Raw genomic sequence first — 21,396 nt, 5'->3', positions numbered from 1 at the left:
GATACTTGTAAATGTTAGTAAGATCCCCCCTCAGTCTCTTCTTCTCCAGACTAAACAGCCCCAGTTCCCACAGCCTTTCCTCATAAGGAAGATGCTCCAGTCCCCTGATCATCTTGGTGGAATGAAATTAAGTAGAAAACTTTGAATTAACATACAAGAAGCCAAGGATTATCCATTCATCCATACAGTAAGTCTTTCTTTTAAAAATCCTGCAAGTTCTATCAATAGCAGCTCTTGTCCTTTAAAGCGGCTTCTATCTATTTTTTTCTAAGATACAGGGAAGAACATGAACTATAATTTCACAGGGTAATGCAAAAGATGGTCCTAAAGCCATAACTAGTACTTCTAGACTGCTCAGTGCACCTGAACCGAAGGGCTTTTACTAAATCATAGTAAATTGTTCAAATTTGGAGCAAGATTTGGCAACATCTTCAAGGAACACCAACATCAAGCTCCTCTCACTCCTTCACTCACTTCCCTCCAGAAACAAGGCCACTGAGTGTGCCTGGTGCTGATGACAGAAAGAGAAGTTTCAAAACTTTAATGCATTCCTGCTTTTTTGCCCATGTGCCTTTTAATGGGTAATCAACAACACTATTGATTGTCTCCTATATAACCAGTTGTTTTGCCTTCACTGTCTATCTTCAGACAAAGCAGATGCTGATTTTTTATCACTGTTTTTTCCCCCCATTTTTTATCTTAAGTTTCTTCACTTAGCCCAAACAGAAATGATTATGAAATATAGTTATTTAAACTGACAGCCTGGAAACACTGATCCCATGTGTTTAAATGTCACATTCACTGACTGTGTGATGAGAAACTCATAGCAGTTCTCTGTTATCCAATGATTCCTAACGTGGGAAAATCTCACATTTCCCCCTCCAAAGAAACAGGTATGGCTTTTTATGAAATGGTAAAAAATATACCACTGATTCTCCTTTTTAAATATCACCCCTGAGTTTATTTTTATTTGAGTTCTGAGAAAAACAATGACTTTTCTTTGCCACACCATGCAATAGATTTAAACTATTACATGATGTTAGAATTGATATTGTCACAAAATATTTTTAAAAGTAATAAAATATAAAATACATTCTTTTCCTTCTCCTATGATGAATTATTTTACTGTATTCCTTTGAAGACTTGCAGTTAAAGGCTACCACCACAGTAAGCTATTAATGGCAATTGTTTCACAATTCATAAAATAAATTTATAACAAGTTTCTCTATTTTTAACTCCACGGGAGCATTGAGTTATTTCTGAAGGCAATGCTTCCTGCAATTTCACTTTCTTCATCAGAAGTCACCCATATGTCAACTGCCCCAGGTATTTCAAAATGAACTTCTTTTGATGGCTTCGGTTATTTCTCTCCCTCCAGCTAAGGACTTGTGAAGCAAAGTGAAGCACAACAGGTATTGATGCACTGTATTATGTATAGAATCACACATCATCTAACATGCAGCAATTGTTTTGTAGGCAATAGCTAACTTCAAATAACTGAATCACAACAGTACTGTTCATTTCTTGCTAACTGAAGTAAAACTCTATTTACATACATCACCTTTCTTCTCCTGAAAGTTTTGAACGTTTTTCTCTTCAGTTTTTACAGGCACAGTAAGTAGCAAACAATGTCCCCTCACTCCACACAGTAATATGCAGTCAGTTGATTTCCTCACTGACATCTGTTAAATTAAAAGTTCTGATTCATCTAATTTCTAATATTTTAGAAAGTAATTGTATTCTGGTCGAGAGAACAATAACCCAGACCCCAAAGTTTTTATCTTATAAAAGTTTCAACAGTTTGGAGCTGTGTCTGTTTTTTCTGCCCTGCAGATTGTGCTCACTTCAGAGAAGACTGATGTCGAGGGATGAGCATCCTTTAGAAATTGTTTGATGTGGCAGTACCTGAATGTTATCCTAACTCGTCTCATGAAATTTCTCCCATTTTGCTGGCTGACATCAGAGGTATCGACGCTGTTTTTTTTGGCTTGTATGAGCAGTGAAGTGTCTTTATGTGCTCCTCCTCGTCATTGCATTGGCCTGACTACAATTCACACCACAGTGTGGCCTTGGAGCCAATCTACTAGGTTTCTTTCCCATGAAATTGGAAGAGGAACTTGGAAGAGGAACTCCAAACGCTGTTCAGCTTAACTGGAATTCAACCAAAGTCAGCTCCCCCAAATGTATACAACATGGATGTCCTTAACACAAACAGTGGCTCTAAGGATCTGCTCTTATTACACTACACTGCTTGCTAAGGTAGACATAGCATTGTAACCGGCCATCTTCAGATCCTAAACTCATAGTGACAGATCTAAGGAAGTCAACTGCCAGGACAAGAATGTATCCTATAACACCTTAAAAGATAGACCTGTTGGAAAGGCTTTTCCCTACATAAAACAAAGATGTGCCAGAGGCATTTTTTTTACTTGGATAATTTTACAGCTTTGTTCTTTATGAAAATAGGAAATCCAAAACTGTACAGGAACACATACATTAAAACCAGCTACATGAAAAGTAAATTCTCTCTCAATTACAAATTATTAAGTGTTACTGTGCAATACTAAACACTTTCCAATTATTACTTAACGTTGCTTTTCAGCAATTAAAATTTATCTAAGATTTTGTTCTTTGTATTTATATTTGTTGATAAACTACATCCTTAGGAGGTCCAAGGAAAGACTTACGTCACACTCCTTGGGAGAATGTAGCAAACTGTACAGGTCTTCAAAAAACAAGCTCTGGATGACAATAACAGTCTCATACGGAACACAGATTAAGTCAATTTTAAGAGATCCAGTGGTGTTTCAGTAAGCTCAGGCATGAAAAGCTCAGCAGCAGCAGCCCAACAGCCTGGCTCTGACCTTCATAATGAGCCAAATTTGCATCACATGTAAGCACAACTTAAGTGCAGCCACTGGAACCGCACCCACCTTCACATGTCCAAATTTGATAGCCAAATACACTAACACCAGTATCAAACATGAAATGTTGCTGTTATCTTATTCCAAGCTTCTGTTCAAGAGCACTATCAGAGATTAATCAATTGGCCTAAAGGGAAAATGCAGAGAAAAAGAACAAAAATAAATCAATGTATGAAATACCGTGCACTGTAATATATACCTAGGATCGATCACATAACTGCTCTCTCAGATTGGCCTGCAACTGGAAAATATTCCTTCCTGGCACAGGTCACTGGCAGGGCAAATCAGTTGCTTAAAAACACTAGAAACTCTCCTCTCCTATTCAATTTCTCTGTGAAAAAGACAGGTTTTGCTGAATACTAGGAAGTTATTTTTTACAATGAACTGCTTTACTCTGGTTTTCAAGAAGAGTTAATTAGTTCAAATGAAAACACTACTTCTGCTAACTGAACCATCTTGCATGGCACTATAACAGAAATACTATATTGTTGATGTGACTTGTAACACAGCCTCTGTCTCTGTTTCACTCATCCTACCTTAATTTGAGCAAATTAATATATGTATATATGGATCAGCTATCTCTGCATGTCACTTGGGAGACACTACAAATGTCTAACAAAATTGTTTTTGTGATGATACAGATCATATTTAAGATTACAGCAAGAACATTCACTGCTTATTTAAGGAAAAGAATATTACAACTGTCATTACTGGTAACAGCAGTTAAAGTACAATGACATCAAATGCAATATAGGGATAAAGGAAATTGTCAAAGAAGAGGCAACAGGCTTTTCTCTGGCACACATCTAAGGTTGAAAGAAACAGACTGTAAGTCTTAAAACAAGACAAAAAAAAGAGACATTAGGAGGTAAGGAGAAACTTTAGTTGTTTCAGCCATATGACCTCTTCACTGAAAAGCCCATCTCTGCTCTTTTCCAGCATCTGCATCTTTTTTTCCATCTCTGCATCTTTTCCATAGTGTTGAGAGAAATGCTACCAAAAAGTTCATTGCAAGAGATGCAATACAAGAAAACAAGATTTTAGGTTCTGTCTAAATGCACAAGTGTCACATACTGCACGACCCTTAGACACATTTCTTCAGCTGAGTTGAAATTGTTGCTGCAATAACTTCACAGAAGACTTTGTCCAGCAAAGTAATCAATTTATAAGTACTCTTCTTCCTAGTTTACCAAAAAGCTGAATGACAAACCTAGGTCTTACTTGCTTCCTCTTTCTAAAAGAACTTTTTCCTAAAGAACCTAAGGCTCAGAGCAAGGATTATTCTTGAAGGACCAACCATTTCACTGAAAAAAAGGAAATCTGCAAGTTTATTAAAGGGAGACTAACTGAGCATTTCTCTTCTAAATACCTTCCAAGTTTTGGCCTTGTATGAGTATATATTAAAGAGATGAGGAGGATGAAAACAGGTGAATTATAAAGATGAATGAGAACTGCCAGCAAAGGTGCTAGAAGGCCAGAAATTAATCCATCCCTGTGGGAAGAGAAGAAACCCTGCCCTCTAGATGGCATTATGCTCCTGTCTATCCCAGATGCAACTGGAGAGCCCTGCCAGGCAATCTAGTCATTTCTCCACCTGCAGAGGAAACACGGGCACATACCTCAATAAGATCAGGTGGCAGTTCTTGGTGTCAATGGGAAGGTGACAGCAGCACACTGCTAAATGGCAGAACAGAGGTTATCCTGGGGCAGATACCTTATTTTAGCTGGCTGGTGTGGGAAGCAGAGGAAAGTTAGGCTACAGAACGAAGGATCTCTTGGAGCTCAAATGGGGAAATGCAACTGGTAACTGTCAGGTATGGGCAATATGTGAAAACATAATTAAAAAACAAAACTGGAGAAGTCCTAATGAAAAAACAAACCTCTCCTACTTGGCATTTCCTAGTAGTGCAGATCTTAACCAGACAAACGTAGATTAAAACATGCCTGTTGGTATACATGTACACACACACAACTCTACATTGTACACATGTATAGCTGCTTCAACAACTCATTGAACATAACTAATTAGTGAGTAATTGGGTATCTACAGAACCATCAGTGAAAGCCACAGCCAAGTGTAATGGTCTGAAGTCACACTATTCCACGTTTGATTGATCTGTTCTCTTTATATATTTATAACTAATCTCAAAATCTGTGCTTGTCACTATGACAGATTAAGCAGACTTAAAAATGATCGTTTGAGTATTTTCTGCTGGGGACCATTAAAGTGGCTGCGTAATAAAGCCAGTGAATATTGAATTTCATGAGTATGTTAATCATATAGATTTCACACGTATGGTTTAAACATATGGCCAAGAAAGGAGTCAAGACTCTTATATGATAGAAGTCAGCACAGCTCCAGTAATTCTAATAATATGAGTGTAACTATACTCGCCCAGAATCCCAGTAAAATCTCCAATTCTGTATTTCTACAAGATGAACATAAAGGAAATCGCTACTGAATTAAGAAAAAGTGTATCACCATGCAGACCTCATTACTGTTTCATCATTTTCCAAGGCCAGTAAAGAGAACTGGAAAGAGAGAAATTATTTTGCTATATAAGAGTTGCAAGAGGTTCAGCTCTAACAGCTGAGGTAAATTAATTGGGATTTCCTGTGCAGCCAGTGGAGAATGTTCACAGAATACCAGGGTTTTCTTAATAATGTTAGTTTGACATCAACTGCAGGTATTTATTTAGTTTATGAACTACACAACTGTCATTACTGTCAGTGAAATTGCATGCATTAGTATGTAAATTAAAAATATAAGCCATGATATCTGTCACACAGAATCTTTCCTCTGGAGGAAGTGCCACTGTGAGCAATGAGAAGGCTCAGAGAAAATGCTTGTGTAGAAGTGGGCACAGAGTTCATACCTGATATAAACTATTTAATAAAACTACTGAGCCTCACTCATTGAAATGACAGATGTGTTGGGATAAACACAGTCACCTAGATCTATAACACAGTGCTGGAAAATCTTATTTCATTCAGCAGGGAGAGTGAATTTTCAGTTGTACCACATGCCTGATTGCTAAAAAAGGTAAGTTACATTATCTACTGATTACGTGCAAGAAGGCACTACACATAGAGAGAAGGGCACTGGAAAACTATCATTATTTAAATTACAAAAGTCAGACTGAAATCTAAGATTCTTTCACTGCAATGTGGCAAGGACTCTTTGCAGAACACGGTTAACATATTTCATTAGAGAAAATCTGACAAGTTTAATAAAACCAAGATGATTTTCCTTGCCTCCTGTGACTTACCTTTTCTTCACTGACTACACCTATTTCTCAGACCTCCTAGCACTAAATCACTATTCTTGTAGCCATGTTCAATGCTTTGAACTATTTAGGGTGTTTGTGATGTCAGCCAAGTAAGTACCACAGAGAAAGCTCTATGGTACATGACTGCAAGGAAAGAGGCTATAGGCTATATAGGAAATAAAGGATCCTCTAAAACAGTACCCTGACTAAAATAGTGATATGAATTAGAAATTGCATATAAGAAATGTTTCTTACATCTAGAATCTACATTGGATTCACTGCTCTGGAAAATAATATTTTCTGTCATTCTACCTTGATAAGGTACATATCAGCCACAGCTAAGTTACTCACTCTGCCTTTCCAATGTGCCTTTTACCTCACTTGGGCAGACCAGTGTGTGTGATAAGAGCACTGAATATCTGATGCTAGAAAGCTAGTAACTTTTATTAAAACCTAAATTGACTGCATGAGCAGGATAAAGGAGAAAAAGTCTGATACTCAACAAAATTCCCTTTATACAAGTACTTGATAGGTTATGACATAAACACAGTCACAAAACAAGCATAGTTTTCAAACTTAACAGGAACATTAGTTGGAGGGTATGCTGTTGGGTAGCAAATTTCAACAGATTACTGCCTTCTGATGTCTCATAGTAGAAAGCAGAGAGTTGATGTGAAAGCTTTTACTTTTTCAACATATGTCAAAACCTCAGAAGTCCTACAAGTTGTAACCCAAAACATTTAACTTCTGAACCACTGCTGTAGTGCTTCATAGGAAGTGCAATTCAATGGTCTTTTCTCCCCCCTAGACTTAGTTAGAAAAGAAAACAATACCATCTGTTCCTCAGACTAAAATTCCCAGAAGGTATCACGGCTGATTTTAGAAGCTAAGTATTTTATGCTTTCATTGAAATGAATAGCCAGAAAAAGGCAGATATGCATGGACTCCTCCATGCCTCTTCCACCAGTCAAGGAGGCAATGATTTAATGTACAGACTTATTTATATCAAGGCACTCTGCCATTTCAGGAGATAGAACTGGCGGAACAGCGGATCGTCAGTCTCTCCCTAATGACAGCAGCAAATGGTTACAGCAATGAAAATCAGAGCAAATCTGAACAGCTCTTCCTACATCCAGTGGGCAGAACTATTTTCAACATTCCTGTGTAAATTCATATTCCTACTAGATCATTTTGATTTTTTGCATGCCAAAAAGGAAATCGTCATGAATTTCCACTGAAAAAAAAGTGTAAAAGGAGAGGGAAAAAAAGAAAGCCCTTTTAGATCCTCAGTGCTTTACATGTCTGCAAGAAGTACACACTCTTTAATACTCATCACATACTAACCCAATTTAACTCTGTGCCCAGAAGACGGTTCTATCAGTCTTAATTTTCTATATGAAGATACTATGTCCATTAACATTTCAACTGACAATCTGTATTGACCACTGAAAGCTGTTCAGTCTCCGTGCCAGCTATGGAGAACACAGCTTCATGCATTCGTGGGCGGCATGTAGGATGCATGCAAGAGCCATAGTGAAAGATCTGAACAGCAGGAGGGCATGAGCTGGCAAGAGGAAGGGTACAAACATCTGGGAATGAGGTGCACTTAAAGACTGCAGCAGGAGAGAGTGAAGACAGGTGACAAAGAAGAATGCATCCCAGAGCACAAAGGCAAGGAGAAATGGCAGCCATGAGATTTGTTTCTGAAAGACGAGGAACGACTGAGCCACTGAAGACCCACAGTAGAAGAGTTCAAGCATCAATAGATTACAGAATACATTCAGCTTGCTAGTACTTGTTTGGTTTTAATGTAAAATTTACTCAGTTATTGGGAAGCTAAAACAGTTTGCCAATACTACTACTAGCAAAGAGCTGGAATAAACCAGGCTGGCTTTGAAACCAGTGATGCAAATCAATGCTGATTCATTATCAGCCACTGGGTAAGTTTGGAAATCGCTGCCTCATCATCTGACCCCTGGCTATAAAAAACACCACTTCTTAGGCACAGTTCAGAAAACTAATTATAAGAGTCTCCTACTGAAAAGATTTAAAAGTAAAATAATCCAACAATTAAGTAGGTTGGCCTTCGGTAACTGATCAGCATAATGAATCTAGTTATGTGGATGGCCAAGACATTGGGCTTGGAAGAGGCTTCTGGCTGCATCAGATTAAATGCATTACCTGGCACAGGACTGGCTGCTAGCAAATATTTAAAAGTTTCAAGATTTTTTTAATATATCTGAGCAAAGTGCTTGACACTTCCTATAAACCAAAGTGAAGCAGCTGACTTTCAATAAGTAGGATTTTTTTTTTCTCACAGTCATTTTCAGAACCCTAGGCTCTGTGCCCCTGCATTTTATCTGTTTCTTTCCATGGAAAATAATACAATTACTCAATTTTTTACCATTTTATATTGTAGTACCTGGAAAATGACTTTTTTTTAAGAGGGAAAACAATGCCAAAGCACCAGCAGCCCACCCAAAATAACGTTGTCTTTTCAATCCACTCAAGGGAAACGTGTAGCCCTCTCATATTTCTTTTTTATCTTTTTTACAGTTCATTGATATCATGTCTTTCTTCCTCTGCAGGGTAGTAAAAACATAATATCGGAAATATTTGACATATTTCCTCATTTGTTTAATGGTGATGATACAAGGGAAATTACCCCTCTAATATATTTGAACATTTAGCTTATTATCCTGAGTGAGTTTTCTCCCAAAGCTCAATTTATTAAAACAAAACACATCTTTCTATGACGAACTGCAAAGGGCAAGAGGGCAAAATTCTGTAATTAAAATTAGTGTGATTTTGTGACTCTTCCCTAGCAGTAGCTGCTCCTACTGTAGCTTTGCTTACTGAAACTTTCATTGAGTCTCACTCACCCGCAAGCAATGAGATTTTCACACATGAATTAGGCTTTTCATTTGATAACTTCAAGGTTACACTTTAATGCTACCCTGGTGGTTTGCTATTTGCTGAAAGCTGCGAGGTTGTGAGGAGCCTTCAATCATTATTTTTGAGGCCTTTGCAGAACTTCTGAGAGGAAAGGGGGACACTCAGCAAATAAGGGAAACCACTTCCTTGTTGACCATGTTTGTTTTAATTTGAATGTAAACACTGGGTTTTTAGCAAGGTGTTAGCTGTGGGCTGTTACAGGCTAAGGTGGGTAAATCACCTCCTCTAAATAGTGGACACAGTCCCCATGTAACCAAACCTCATGATTCCCCATAACCAAATGATGGTATGCTGTTGATCTAACAGAGGGGAGTGGAATGGGACAGTGTATAGTCAAACGAGACGTGTTCATGTAGCCATGAAACAGAACAGGTGCAGCAAAAGTATGATGTCCTACACAGGCACTCATCCCATAACAGATGGAGATCTTGGCTTAAGATAAGCATGGAACACCATATGATGCAATCTACATGCCGACTCCTGCCATATCAATCGCCCTGGCAGCCTCAAAGGAGGGACTGCACCTGCACTATGCTTATCACTTCTAGTGATTTCTGGGAGGAAATGCAGATAGGCATTGAGCAGTGAGTGAGTAGAGGCAATTCATATTGGTTTTTTCCTGCAGACTGGATCTAGGATCTATAGATATTCCTTATATGTGGTAACTCAGCATCTAAGAGCTGGATAGACGCATCTAGGCTCAAAACCTTAATTCCACCTCTTCATTAATCTGTTTTCCTCTTTGCTTCCTCTGTAAAATATGTTAGCTTACCACATTAAACAAGGGCATTACAGCCTTCTCCTCTGATTTGATTCCAGTTCCATGTCTTTGAGTCAAAGTATAAGGATGCACTCAGATGGAAGAAGCTAGAGAAAACCAGCCAGCTTCCCAAAGTATTTGACTGTATATCAGACACTAGCTCTTTAGCTGTCTACAGATGTAGTACCAAGGCACGAATACATGAAGTAGACTGTAAATGGTGCAGGAAATCTGCAAGTGAGATGGCAACCAAATCCAGTCTTCTAGAACATTCATCCAATATCTCTATTCACATTACCCTTACATTTGTTAGGAACTGAGAGGATATGCAGCATGTGAAATGACATACCACCACCAACAAAATCTGAGTATCTCAGAGAATCCTTTTCATAGTGCAAAGCAAAGTATCATCCAAAACAACCTCCAATTGAAGAGAAGGTACTCTTTGATCGTTTCGAAGCAATCCCACTCAAATTCCTTTCTTCATAATCACCCAAAAGCAAAGACTTCCTAAGAAAGTTGCAATACTGCGGTTGTGAAGAAGTCCAGAAGAGCTGGAACATTTCATGGAGTGAGACATAGTTAATTCATGCTGAATTATCCTCACTGTGTAAATGTCTGCGCAAATGACAGACTTTAATAAGCCTTCAAAGCTGACATCATATTTATCACTGATTAAATTTTAAAAATCAAAGTAACTGTGGCTTTTACAGACATGTTTAGATTAAGACTGACACTAACTCAGTATATCAGTTTAATTCGCTTCCAATTATGCAGGTGCTTGGGCAGCCTGTACTTCAGTCATTTAAGGCTAAATTGGGACAGAGAGAGAGCCCATAGCTACATATTGGAGAAAGAAGCTCTGGGACAGTCTTAAGACATTTACAGACACAGTTTTTCAAATAGAGAATGTTCTCAAAGCTTTCCTCTGGGCACCGTGACTGTGTAAACTGCCCTTGCTGGAAACAAGAAATCGTATACCATCTTGCAATGAGAGTCTATATAATACCTAACATTCTCAGGAGGGCAAATTAAGGTTTGGTGAAAAATTTCCAACTTATACACACATGACTTTGGAAATATAACATTATTGTTATACTGTAATTGTGTATATACCTATATACATCTGAAATTGCTGTATGGGGGCTGATGCTTGGCCAGAATAAATTATGGTTTTTGTACATTTCTGGCCACCACTTAAAAGAAAATGCAGATTAAAAAATGAAATTCCACCAAAGAGTTGATATGTTATTCATTGTACTTCATTAATATTTCATTTTTTGCAGCACTCCAAATACACAGAGAAGTTATCAGAGATTTTTTTTCCTTTGTAGGAGTTAGAAGACATTTGATCATAACTGCTGAAGTAAATTAAGTGGCATTTCAAGAGCAGCCAACTAAAAATGCTGAAGGCACAAAGGAGTTTTGATATCCAGGAAATCACAATTAATTTCAACTACATAAAATAGGATACAAGATGGTATGAACCATTTATTATTTGTCATCTGTTTCATTTGATTAGAAACATATGGTATTTATCAGTCTGTGGAGGGGAAACAGAATTTGCTTTAAATGATAAACGATGTAAAAAGATTGTAGGTAAAAGGAGCAATGGGGGAACGTATATATATTTCTTATCAAAGTACACGATAGCTTTCACTGGGACTGACTACAGTACTTCACTGTACTGATTTGTATTATTCAGTGACAAAACTTCTAGGTTAAAACAGAAGCTAATAAAACCTAAAAGATAGAACAGAAATTTATTTGACAGCACTCAAGTATCAGAAAAAAAGAAATGTTAAATACAACTCCACGATATAGAAACCATTTAAATAAAGTTTTCTGTGAAAATGAAGCCTCACCTTTTTTTTCACAGTTAGACTTGATAATTTCCTGGTCCATATCCAACAGTCCAAGATAATTAGTTTTCCTCACATTGCCAGAAATGTGAGAAATTCTGAATTCAAAAATTCCCCAAGAAAACCACCACCTACCTCATATCTACCATGCCAGTACTCAAGAGAGGGCAGAAACAATTTATTTAATGCATCAAACAGGAACTCTTCTCCCATGTAGATATCCAAAAGAAAAGAAACTAAATAATCTATTATACTGTTCATGTACTTGCTAAGCTACCCATTTATCCCCGTTGCTGGTGGATAGCTTTTCTCTTGTGGTGCTTTATCCACTTGAAACTTAGCTTAGACTTATCCAGCTATTTTTGTTTTCATGTGATCACTCAAGCGAAGGTATTAACCAGAAAAAAACCTACCCGTTGAGTCTAAATTTAGTTTCTGTAACAAATACATGACACCATTCTCTCAAAATGTTTGCTAGATGTACACTGTCGTATATATTTATATACGTGGATATACATACATGCATATGGCCCCTCGTTTCGGGAGCTCACTCTAGCAACAGGATAATGAATACAGGTGGGGAGGAGGGTGGAATAATTTTATAATGTTCAAATAAACTAGGCTACATCTTGTCATGAGCTACACTTGTGTAACAAACTAATGTGAAGAGACATGAAAAGATTTCCTAATAGTGCTGATATTAAGGAAATTATATTAACAAGCACTAATGGATTAGGTCCCACATTTTGACTGTAACTTTTACTAGGTTCTGTTTATAGGCAAGTCTTCAGATTGTACAGTGCACAGATGAAGGACCAACTTACCAGTAAGCATTTTACTAGCCTTGCCGATTTTATTGTGTATGATGCAGTAACATCTAATCATGTAAAGATTAAAGATTCTGACACCCACAGCACAAGAATGAACAAACAGTTATTTTTCGTTCCTTTCTATATAGGCTAATCAAATATTTAGAATGATTACTCTGCAAATAGTAAAGGATTAGAACTGCTAATTGCATATAACTTAGAAAAACTATGTCTCTTAGTTAATAAACCATAGAGTCTTTGACATTACAATTTACATTCTCAAAGAGAAAAATCAAGTGCAAGAATATCTAACATTAAACAACACACATTAGGAACAGTTTGTTTCAATTATCTTGGGTCATAATTAATGTTGGCCTTGCAGATCATCTTTCTACTTTGACAGCTCCTTTGAATAATTATGTAAATTAATTCTTGAAGTATTGCCATTCACTAGTATGTAGTTTTGAACAAGCCATTCCACAATCCTGACACTAGTGAGGAGACCTATTCACTGACCTTCCATGCTAGATGATGTCTGTCGGCAACATTACATTATGTACCTGGGCAATCAGTCACAACTGATAAAGGTTGTGACATTACTGAACAACTTCCTATCAACTGAAGACAAAAAGAACTGCAACTTTCATGCAGACTGATTAAGCACAAGGCAAAGCAAACACAAGTCATGCATATTGGGAAATATAAGACCACCAGGAACCTACAGTAATTCTCCATTGACAGATAAAGTAAGACTATAGTAAACTGATACATTTATCAGTTTTACGTGCCTTAAAAAATTCGTAGTTGGTTTCCTCCCAGAGCAAAATTAGAGTTAATTAATAATAAAAGTGTTTATTTCAGAAACAGCCTAAGATTTTAAAGGAAAGAAAAACTGCAGACTGCCAAAATGCTGCTACCATCATCTAAGGCATTAATTTATCCACACATATAACACTGAGTAGACACTTGAATAGCAGAGGATGGAGGAAGTACTTGACAAGTTAAAAATATGTCTTTTTACTAGTTAAAAAATTACATTAAAATATGCACAATGTTGTTTTTCATACACATTGAAACCCATGCTTCTATCAAGGAGTACAAAATAAGTTCATAGATCTAACAGTTACAGTCTTACCCGTGCCTTGTCCATGGCTGCCTAACAAAACTTTTCCTCTGGTTAGGAATTACCACAAAGGGTGCTGTTTTGCACATCCTGGTTTTCCAGAATTGCACTCAAAAGGTAGTGTGCAGTTCTCCATGTGGAATACAAGGAAATAGATTTTCCATGAACTAGCAGTAAAAAGACTTGAGTTCTCCCAAGCAAGCAGCCCAGCAATTAAAAGTTGAGCAATAAACCGCAATGAAGTAACACTGGTTTTATGACAGTTGTTAAACCACCCATATTAGTCTTACAATGTTAATAATTGAAACAAAACCAGTAAAAAACGTGGTTTTTTTCTTATTAAATGGTCTCAACTGAATTAAAATAATGTATGAAGTTCTTTTTAAAGATATCTAATGCTCCACATTACAGAGGGATCCTCTCGGCGGTTCCAAGACTAAGCTTCTTGTTCATCCTTGGTAAATGAACCATAAAAACAATACTCCCTAACATGGGTAGAGGTGAACTGTGAAAGATTAGATTTATACTAGAGGGTGATTCAGTGCTAATAAATGAATGAGGCGGGGGGGAAGGTGGTCTTCTAGGTGTGATATCATTGTACTTCTTACCTCCAGAGCTTTCAAACGTTCTAACAGCAATTTTGTCTTTCCTTTTTCATCTTCAGTGCTGCTGCTTTCACTTCTTGAATCTTCATCTGCTGCTGTGTGAATTTTTTCCATGCCTTCTTTACATTTCCTGCCGTCTTCTGACAGCTTTTCCTGAAACGATTTTTTAGAATGTCATTACTCACAGGTGGAAATGAAGTTAACTGTGTAAATATCTTCAATTCTCCCTTGTATATGAGTGAAAAAAGTAAAAAGTCAGTAGTTACATGACTAAAGTACCAAATAAGAGGAGTTGTGAAGTGTCTATGGAACATGCTGCTATGGCAATTCTGCAACAGTATATGCACAACTTAACTGCTACGTCTACTTAAGAGTTTTAAAAAGGAGAACTCACAATCTTTTTAATAAAATAACTTGTATTTTCTTCTTTAAAAGTCACAAGGAAAATTCAGAATACCAGCTTTATATGGAAGCATTTTACCTCTAAGATATAGAGCAGTTTATTGTGGAAAAGCTAACATATATTCATGCCTAACGTATTTCACCTTTCTTCATCGAGAGGTAATATTTGGATTACTAAATAATGGCCTGAGAACCAAGCTACTACCTGAATACTGATTTAAGATCCATGCTAATATATAACCAGAGAGAGTCAAACTGGCAGCAACATTTTCAGAAGGGCTCCATTCTATTATAAGTCAGTCATATGGGGTTATTACCAGCTGCTGCTGCTGGCTGGACTATGCTGAGTTTTACAAGACATTTATAAAAATTGTAGGATTGAACAGTGATTCCTATAAACGCCATTAATTATGTGTCCAAGTTCTGTGTTGAGAGAGAGAGAATGAGACAGAGCAAGCAAAACATCAAGACTACAAGCAGGCAATGCAAAATACTGCCCAAAACAGGTGAAGAATAAGGGGAAAAAAAAGAGAACTACACAGAGGTACAGAGTGAATCCTCATCTGAGTGCGACACAAAGTGGGCAGTCTCTACCTTGGAAACCACATTCTGTACCTATATGAGCAGATGCAGTGTGACAACTCATGAGAAGATTAAGAATGGAAAATGTAAGGTAAATTAACATTAAAGAATGGGTGTCAACACAAATCTAAAGGAGTCCTTTAATGGGCATCTAGTTTCCTTTGTGTGCCTTTTGATAATTCTTGTATACAAAGGCACAAACTTTCACCATCTTTGGATTAGTCTATAAGTGAGATGTATTTCCTGTAACTACTACAGAACACGAACTCTAAGTATAAAAATATCTATTTTCATGAAGAACTGATCCAGCTTGATTAACTGTGTCAATGTAACTCTTTGCGAGTTAACAGCAAGACATTAACTTAATTAAAACCCATAAACACAACTGATTTAAAAATCAGCACTGTGAATCACATTTCTAACAATGTCTTTTTAAAATATTAACTAGCTTAGAAATTGACTATTGCTATGTTAAAAATTTAATCAAGAATCAATTTGATAAGCTGTGGGCTTAATCGCTGAATGCTCTCAGAGAAACCGTGAGGCACAGGTCTCATTCAGGCCTCAAAACATAGACATCAAAGAGTCATTCCATCAGGTTTCCAGCCCTTGTGTTATCCTGATCACAAAGGAACCATAAACATAGTAGTGGGTTTTTTTTTTCTTCCCTCTCTTGCTACTCATTGGTACAACAATCAAGCATCTGTAAAAGATCCGTTAAACCATTTTCCCTTCAAGTTGCCCTGATGAGTGCATTGACATAAAACATTCCAATGAACTGAGAAAAAAAATTGCCAAAGATATCTCTTTGATGTAATTCAGACACAATAATTTTTAGGAAATAATGTGACATGAATTAGATGTGGCTAACAATGGAAGAAAATACGAAGATCTGCAAAGGGACATCTTTCTTGCTCTAACTACAAGGCAGCAATTTCAAAGGACAGTAGAAGAAAGCACAGATATTTCATCACAGAAAGGGGAGTAATGCAACTTCACAGAGAGGAAATCCCAGTCACCTAAAGAAGTAACCCATTCATTTAATTACAACATTTGATGAACTTTGCAAACAAGTGGCATAATCATGAACACCCATCCTGTTTTACTATGACGTACACTAGAATTCCACAGGGTAAATACTACTGTTACCACTGCTTCAGAATTTAAGTACAGCTCACATATTTTTCAAAACTAGTTTATTACTGAGTAATAAGAAATGAATTTCAGTGTTTCAGGCTAAAAAGGTCTGCAAGATGTCACGTACACTACTTGCAAAAGCTGCTGAATAGACCAATACCTTAGAAATGGTGCTCAGGCATGCAATCTGCTGAAAGCACTGTCCTGTCACTTTAACCTGTTCTACCTGGGTGATATACAGTAAGGGTAGAGTGGAAAATCGACACTCAAGAAAGCAAAAAAAACCAGGTGCTGCTAAACACCCCGTGCTAAAAGTCAAGTCAAGTAAGAGGGAGGATGAACAAGGCTTTTGGAAAGACAGAATCCTCTTAAGAGTGAAAAATCTGCTAATATCAAAGGCAGCTGCCTGCTGGGGGGAGGCAGGAAGGGGGACAGAGAGGTTTGCAAGAGCAAATGTGTGTCTCCTGCATGACATTGATCAAATCCTACAGGAAGATTTGGACTGAGCATGCTGAAAAACAATAGTGTAGCACAGTTTATTCCCTTTTTCCCCCTAGATTCCTAGGGGAAATTCCTAGATTTTACCTCCAATAAAGACCATCTTTTGAATCTTCTAAACAGCCTCTTTTGTATGCCTTACATATTCCACAATTAAAGGTAGGTTGGGTTTTCAAGGTGAATGGCAAAATCTTCTCCAGGTCAGAAGTCCAGCAAAGGCAGAGCAAATACAATTCTGCTGATCAATGCTGTTTCATTTCCATGATCAGGTAATAGATGGAAATGGTATTCTGTAAATAAGCTGGACAGGTTAAAAGAAAAATAAAAAGGCAAAAACTCATCTCTTGGTCTCCCTAGACCAATAAGAACTTGACACTTGCTTGTACCACAAGAGGATGCAAACACAGGAGCCTGAGAATTCTATAGTAAAGGCTCATCACATCTCTAACGCTCTGTGTCAACAAAGAGACATTAAAAATATTAAATATTCAAATCTTACCAAAAAATAGGAATATGCTGCTCACTGTAGACCTGTCCCCATGGAAATTAATGAGAAACTTACAATCAAGCCCCACATTGTGTAAGCTTCTCAAGCTGGTTTAAATTGTTCTGAAACCAATGATATTTTGCAAATCTTAAATGACATCCTGCCCTGACCATTATTTCTAAGTGTTTAGTTTGTTCTATAAGTCAAACAAATAGTACAGTGATGATGGACCCTTTGATCAAACACTATAGGCCCTACAGCCATTAGAAAACAAGAGATGAAAACAGACCCTGCAGTCTGGAAATGGCAAGCTTTCTAGAATCAATGAGAAGATATAAATCACTGAAGACATTGATCTATGAAGCTGTACAATGCAGCGAACTAACTGAGACTTATCAGAAAGCTGGCTTTCAGTTACCTGATGTAGGGAGGAGCAGCATAAAACTCCTTCTTGCCAGTAATAAATAAAAGTAAGAACAATACATTAAAAGAGCAGGAAATCCACCTGAAACTGCAAATTATAATTTACTGGAATTTGTAGAATATAAAGAAATAGATATAAAGTCATTCCTCCTATTTCCACCTGCCTTTCAGAATATAGGACAAGAAAGTGTTTCCACTGTTTATAAACAAAAGGAGTAACTATAGAGACAGAAAAGATCATACAGAAGCTTTCAAATGATAAGAGACCAAACTGCCAATTTCAGAAATTACCTCATCTTTCATTCCAAGAAAGGCAAAAGACTGCTGACCCTCTGGACACAGCATTAGTCATTGAGATGCTTTTCCTCAAAGGCTCATCACCTCTTCAAGGAACAGGCAAGTGTCAAAGAGACACTTAGCCAGCTATTTCTTAACCATTATTATTTCAGAAATTATTGCACTTTTGAAGATAGTAGCAACACCAGTTGTCTGTTATTTACCTTTTCTTCTTTCTTAAGATGCTTCTAGGAATTACACTATCCACTCACAGAAAAAAAAAGTGGAAAAAAAATGAGCTCCCTTCAAAGTATTTCAATTTGTAACAATGAAACTTCAAACCAAGAAGAATAACTGTCAGACAACATAAAGGAAAAAAAACACCAAACAACAACTGAACCAAACAACAATTTTGAAAAGATCAAGATCTTTGAAATACTGATTTTCCCCAATGAGCATTGGATGACATGAATTGCTTGTCTGGAAACTGATAAGTAATAATTAGAGATGACATCTTTGCTTATAGAAGCTAAAGATCATTTTCATGTGATAAACACAAGTCCTCCAGAGAAAAGAAGTGTTTCAGATGCAATGCAGTAAAGATCCTTCAGATACATATGATCTCTATTTAAATCTTGGGTGTCAGATTGTGATGCCTGAGTGGGACTTTTTTTTTCTCCGTTCCTTTTAATTCCTCAACTTCTGAAATTTATTAGAGACAATGGGTTTATAATGGTTACAAATTCAAATTCTTCTGAGAGTCATGCCTGCAATTTTTCAAAACTACACTTTAATAACATGTTAAACCCAAGAATAAAATATATGTAGGATATATAATTAAGTAGTGGTTATGATTGCTCATAACCACTTATTTGAGAAAAAGAACTCAAAGTGATTCACCACGTAGCTATTAACAGATCGTACACAGAGGCAATGGTAGTAGGCATCCAAGAATCCAATCAATAGTGAACCCAAGCCAAGTGGTTAACTCAGCATCTTAAAACATTAAGCACTTTCCATCATATCTCAGGAGCTTCCACAGGACTTCCTAAAACAGATATTCGCTAAATTCAGTGATTGAATTTGGTGATCCAGATACATGACACTTCTAACACTCTTTCTTGCTATAATAAAGGCAGATTCTTAACTTCCAAACCCGAACTGCAATTTAGAAGTCCATATACAGAACTGATTAAGTATGTGCTGGTTTCAGCTGGTAATTCAGCAATGTTTTCATCACTGCTGAGCAGTGAATACACAGCATCAAGGCCTTTTCTGCACCTCAACAACGAGTAGGCTGGGGGTACACAGGAAACTGCAAGGGGACACAGCCAGGACAGCTGATCCCAACTAACCCCAGAGATATTATTCCAGACCATAGAACGTTATGTTTAGCAATAAACTAGGGGGAAGGTTGTCTGAGGGCTGTGGCTCAAGGACTGGCTGCACATCAGTTGGTTAGTGGGGAGCAATCGCTTTCCTTTGCATGATTTGTCTTTCTCGGGTTTTATTTCTCTCACTTTTTTAATGTTCCTTTTCATTACAATTTATTGTTGTTATTTTTCTTTTACTTCAATTATTAAATTGTTAATCTATGAGTTTTCCTACTTTTACCTTTCCAATTCTCCTCCCCTCATCCTGGGGGAGCGAGTGAGTGGCTATGTGGTGCTTAGTTGCCAGCTGAGGTTAAACCACAACAACGTAATAATAAATGGTTAATGTTTTTTCTTGCAAGGCCACTCTACACCCATGATGTATTCTTAGACGATGTACTTTCAGTGTTATTTCCACTGTAGAACTCCTAGTGTTCAGTAGTATCCTTCACTGCAAGTGAAAGATATGAAATAAGAATTTTCAGACTGTTGATGTAGATAAAATCTGTAGATGAGGGATTGTTTGTACTTTCATGGAAAAAAAACAGCCCCAAGCTATGCACAAGTAGCTCAGTCTGATTGTACACACTAAAAAAAAGGCAGCAACTGCTCTAAGGACTACTGAATTTAAATTCCAATGACATTACAATTGTTTTCCAGTGACACCTTTCTCCTCTTTCTCCTCCCATCATGACCATTTTTTTCCTTAATCATAATTAACCCTTGTTTACTGTGGCTCAATCCCTCTCAAATATGTCCTGTGAAATTTTGCAGTATCTTTTGATATGCTTTATAACCTATGTGATTCCATGAATACTGAAAGGTATAAAAGACACTTTTACATCAAGCCAGAGCAATGTGAAGTAACACTGATGAATTCACAAAGTGTTTCCTGCAAGAACAGTCACTGATGTCACTGGGACCTGAATACGTTTGTTTCATCTGCAACTGTACGTTTCAAAAAAAATTTGGGATTTGCTAACAGGAATCTCATTAAACACCATGATCCAGGTCTGGAAAAAAACCAAAATGTAATTAATTAAACAATATGAGGAAACTTGGCTTTGGTGAGGTTGCATCTCAAATACTGTGTCCAGTTTTGGGCCTCTCTCTACAAGAAGGACATTGAGGTGCTGGAGAGGATCCAGAGGTGGGCTACCAAGCTAGGAAAGGATTTGGAGCACATCTCATATGAGGAAGGGCTGAGGGATCTGGGGCTGTTCAGCCTGGAGAAAAGAAGGCTCAGGGGAGACCTTCTTGCTCTCTACAACTACCTGAAAGGAAGTTGCAGTGAGGTGGGGATCAGCCTGTTTTCCCAAGTAACAAGCAATAGAACAAGAGGAAACAGCCTCAAGTTGTGCCAGGGGAAGTTCAGGCTGGATCTGAGGAGGAATTTGTCTCCTGAAAGGGTTGTCAGGCATTGGAACGGGCTGCCCAGGGAGGTGCTGGAGTCCCTGGAGGTGTGTAAGAAACGAGTGGATGTTGCACTTAGGGAAATGGTCTAGTGGTTGATAGGGCTGGGACAAAGGTTGGATGATGATCTTAGCGGAAACGATTCCATGATTCTATAAGTTAGAATGTAAAAAAAACCCCTACCTCCAACTAAACAGTGCCATTTAACTTATCTGTGAGTATAAGGCTACAAATATGACTTCTGTTTTCACCTCACTTACTTCTATGTATGTACTCAGCGGTTTTCTCTTGTTTATTTTCTCCCAGCGGAGGGATAAACTAAAGTATAGATTTGCTTTAGATAGCACATCAGCAAGTGTAATAATGATGTATTTTTGTTTAGCTAACAGCTTTTGTTCAGAATATGCTGACCAAAATTGAAGGACAAGAAAGGAATGTACATATACCACAGAAATTTACAGAATCATCTCAAATTCTTCACAGTTTAACGTTACTGTT

At 37.4% G+C, this 21,396-nt stretch overlaps 1 protein-coding gene across 1 annotated transcript in view; it reads right to left on the bottom strand.

Annotated features, from left to right (window-relative positions):
* The window catches only part of NCKAP5 (NCK associated protein 5), a 369,143-nt gene that overhangs the window by 112,304 nt on the left and 235,443 nt on the right, over positions 1-21,396 (bottom strand). The window contains exon 6 of the mRNA XM_062005050.1: positions 14,311-14,460. Within this exon, the coding sequence (XP_061861034.1) occupies positions 14,311-14,460 (150 nt within the window). The remainder of the gene's footprint in view (positions 1-14,310; positions 14,461-21,396) is intronic.

This window comes from Colius striatus, chromosome 11 (assembly GCF_028858725.1).
Source record: "Colius striatus isolate bColStr4 chromosome 11, bColStr4.1.hap1, whole genome shotgun sequence".
Classification (NCBI taxonomy): Eukaryota; Metazoa; Chordata; class Aves; order Coliiformes; family Coliidae; genus Colius; species Colius striatus.
Note: the sequence above shows the minus strand (reverse complement) of the source record. Positions and strands in the feature narration are given on the sequence as shown.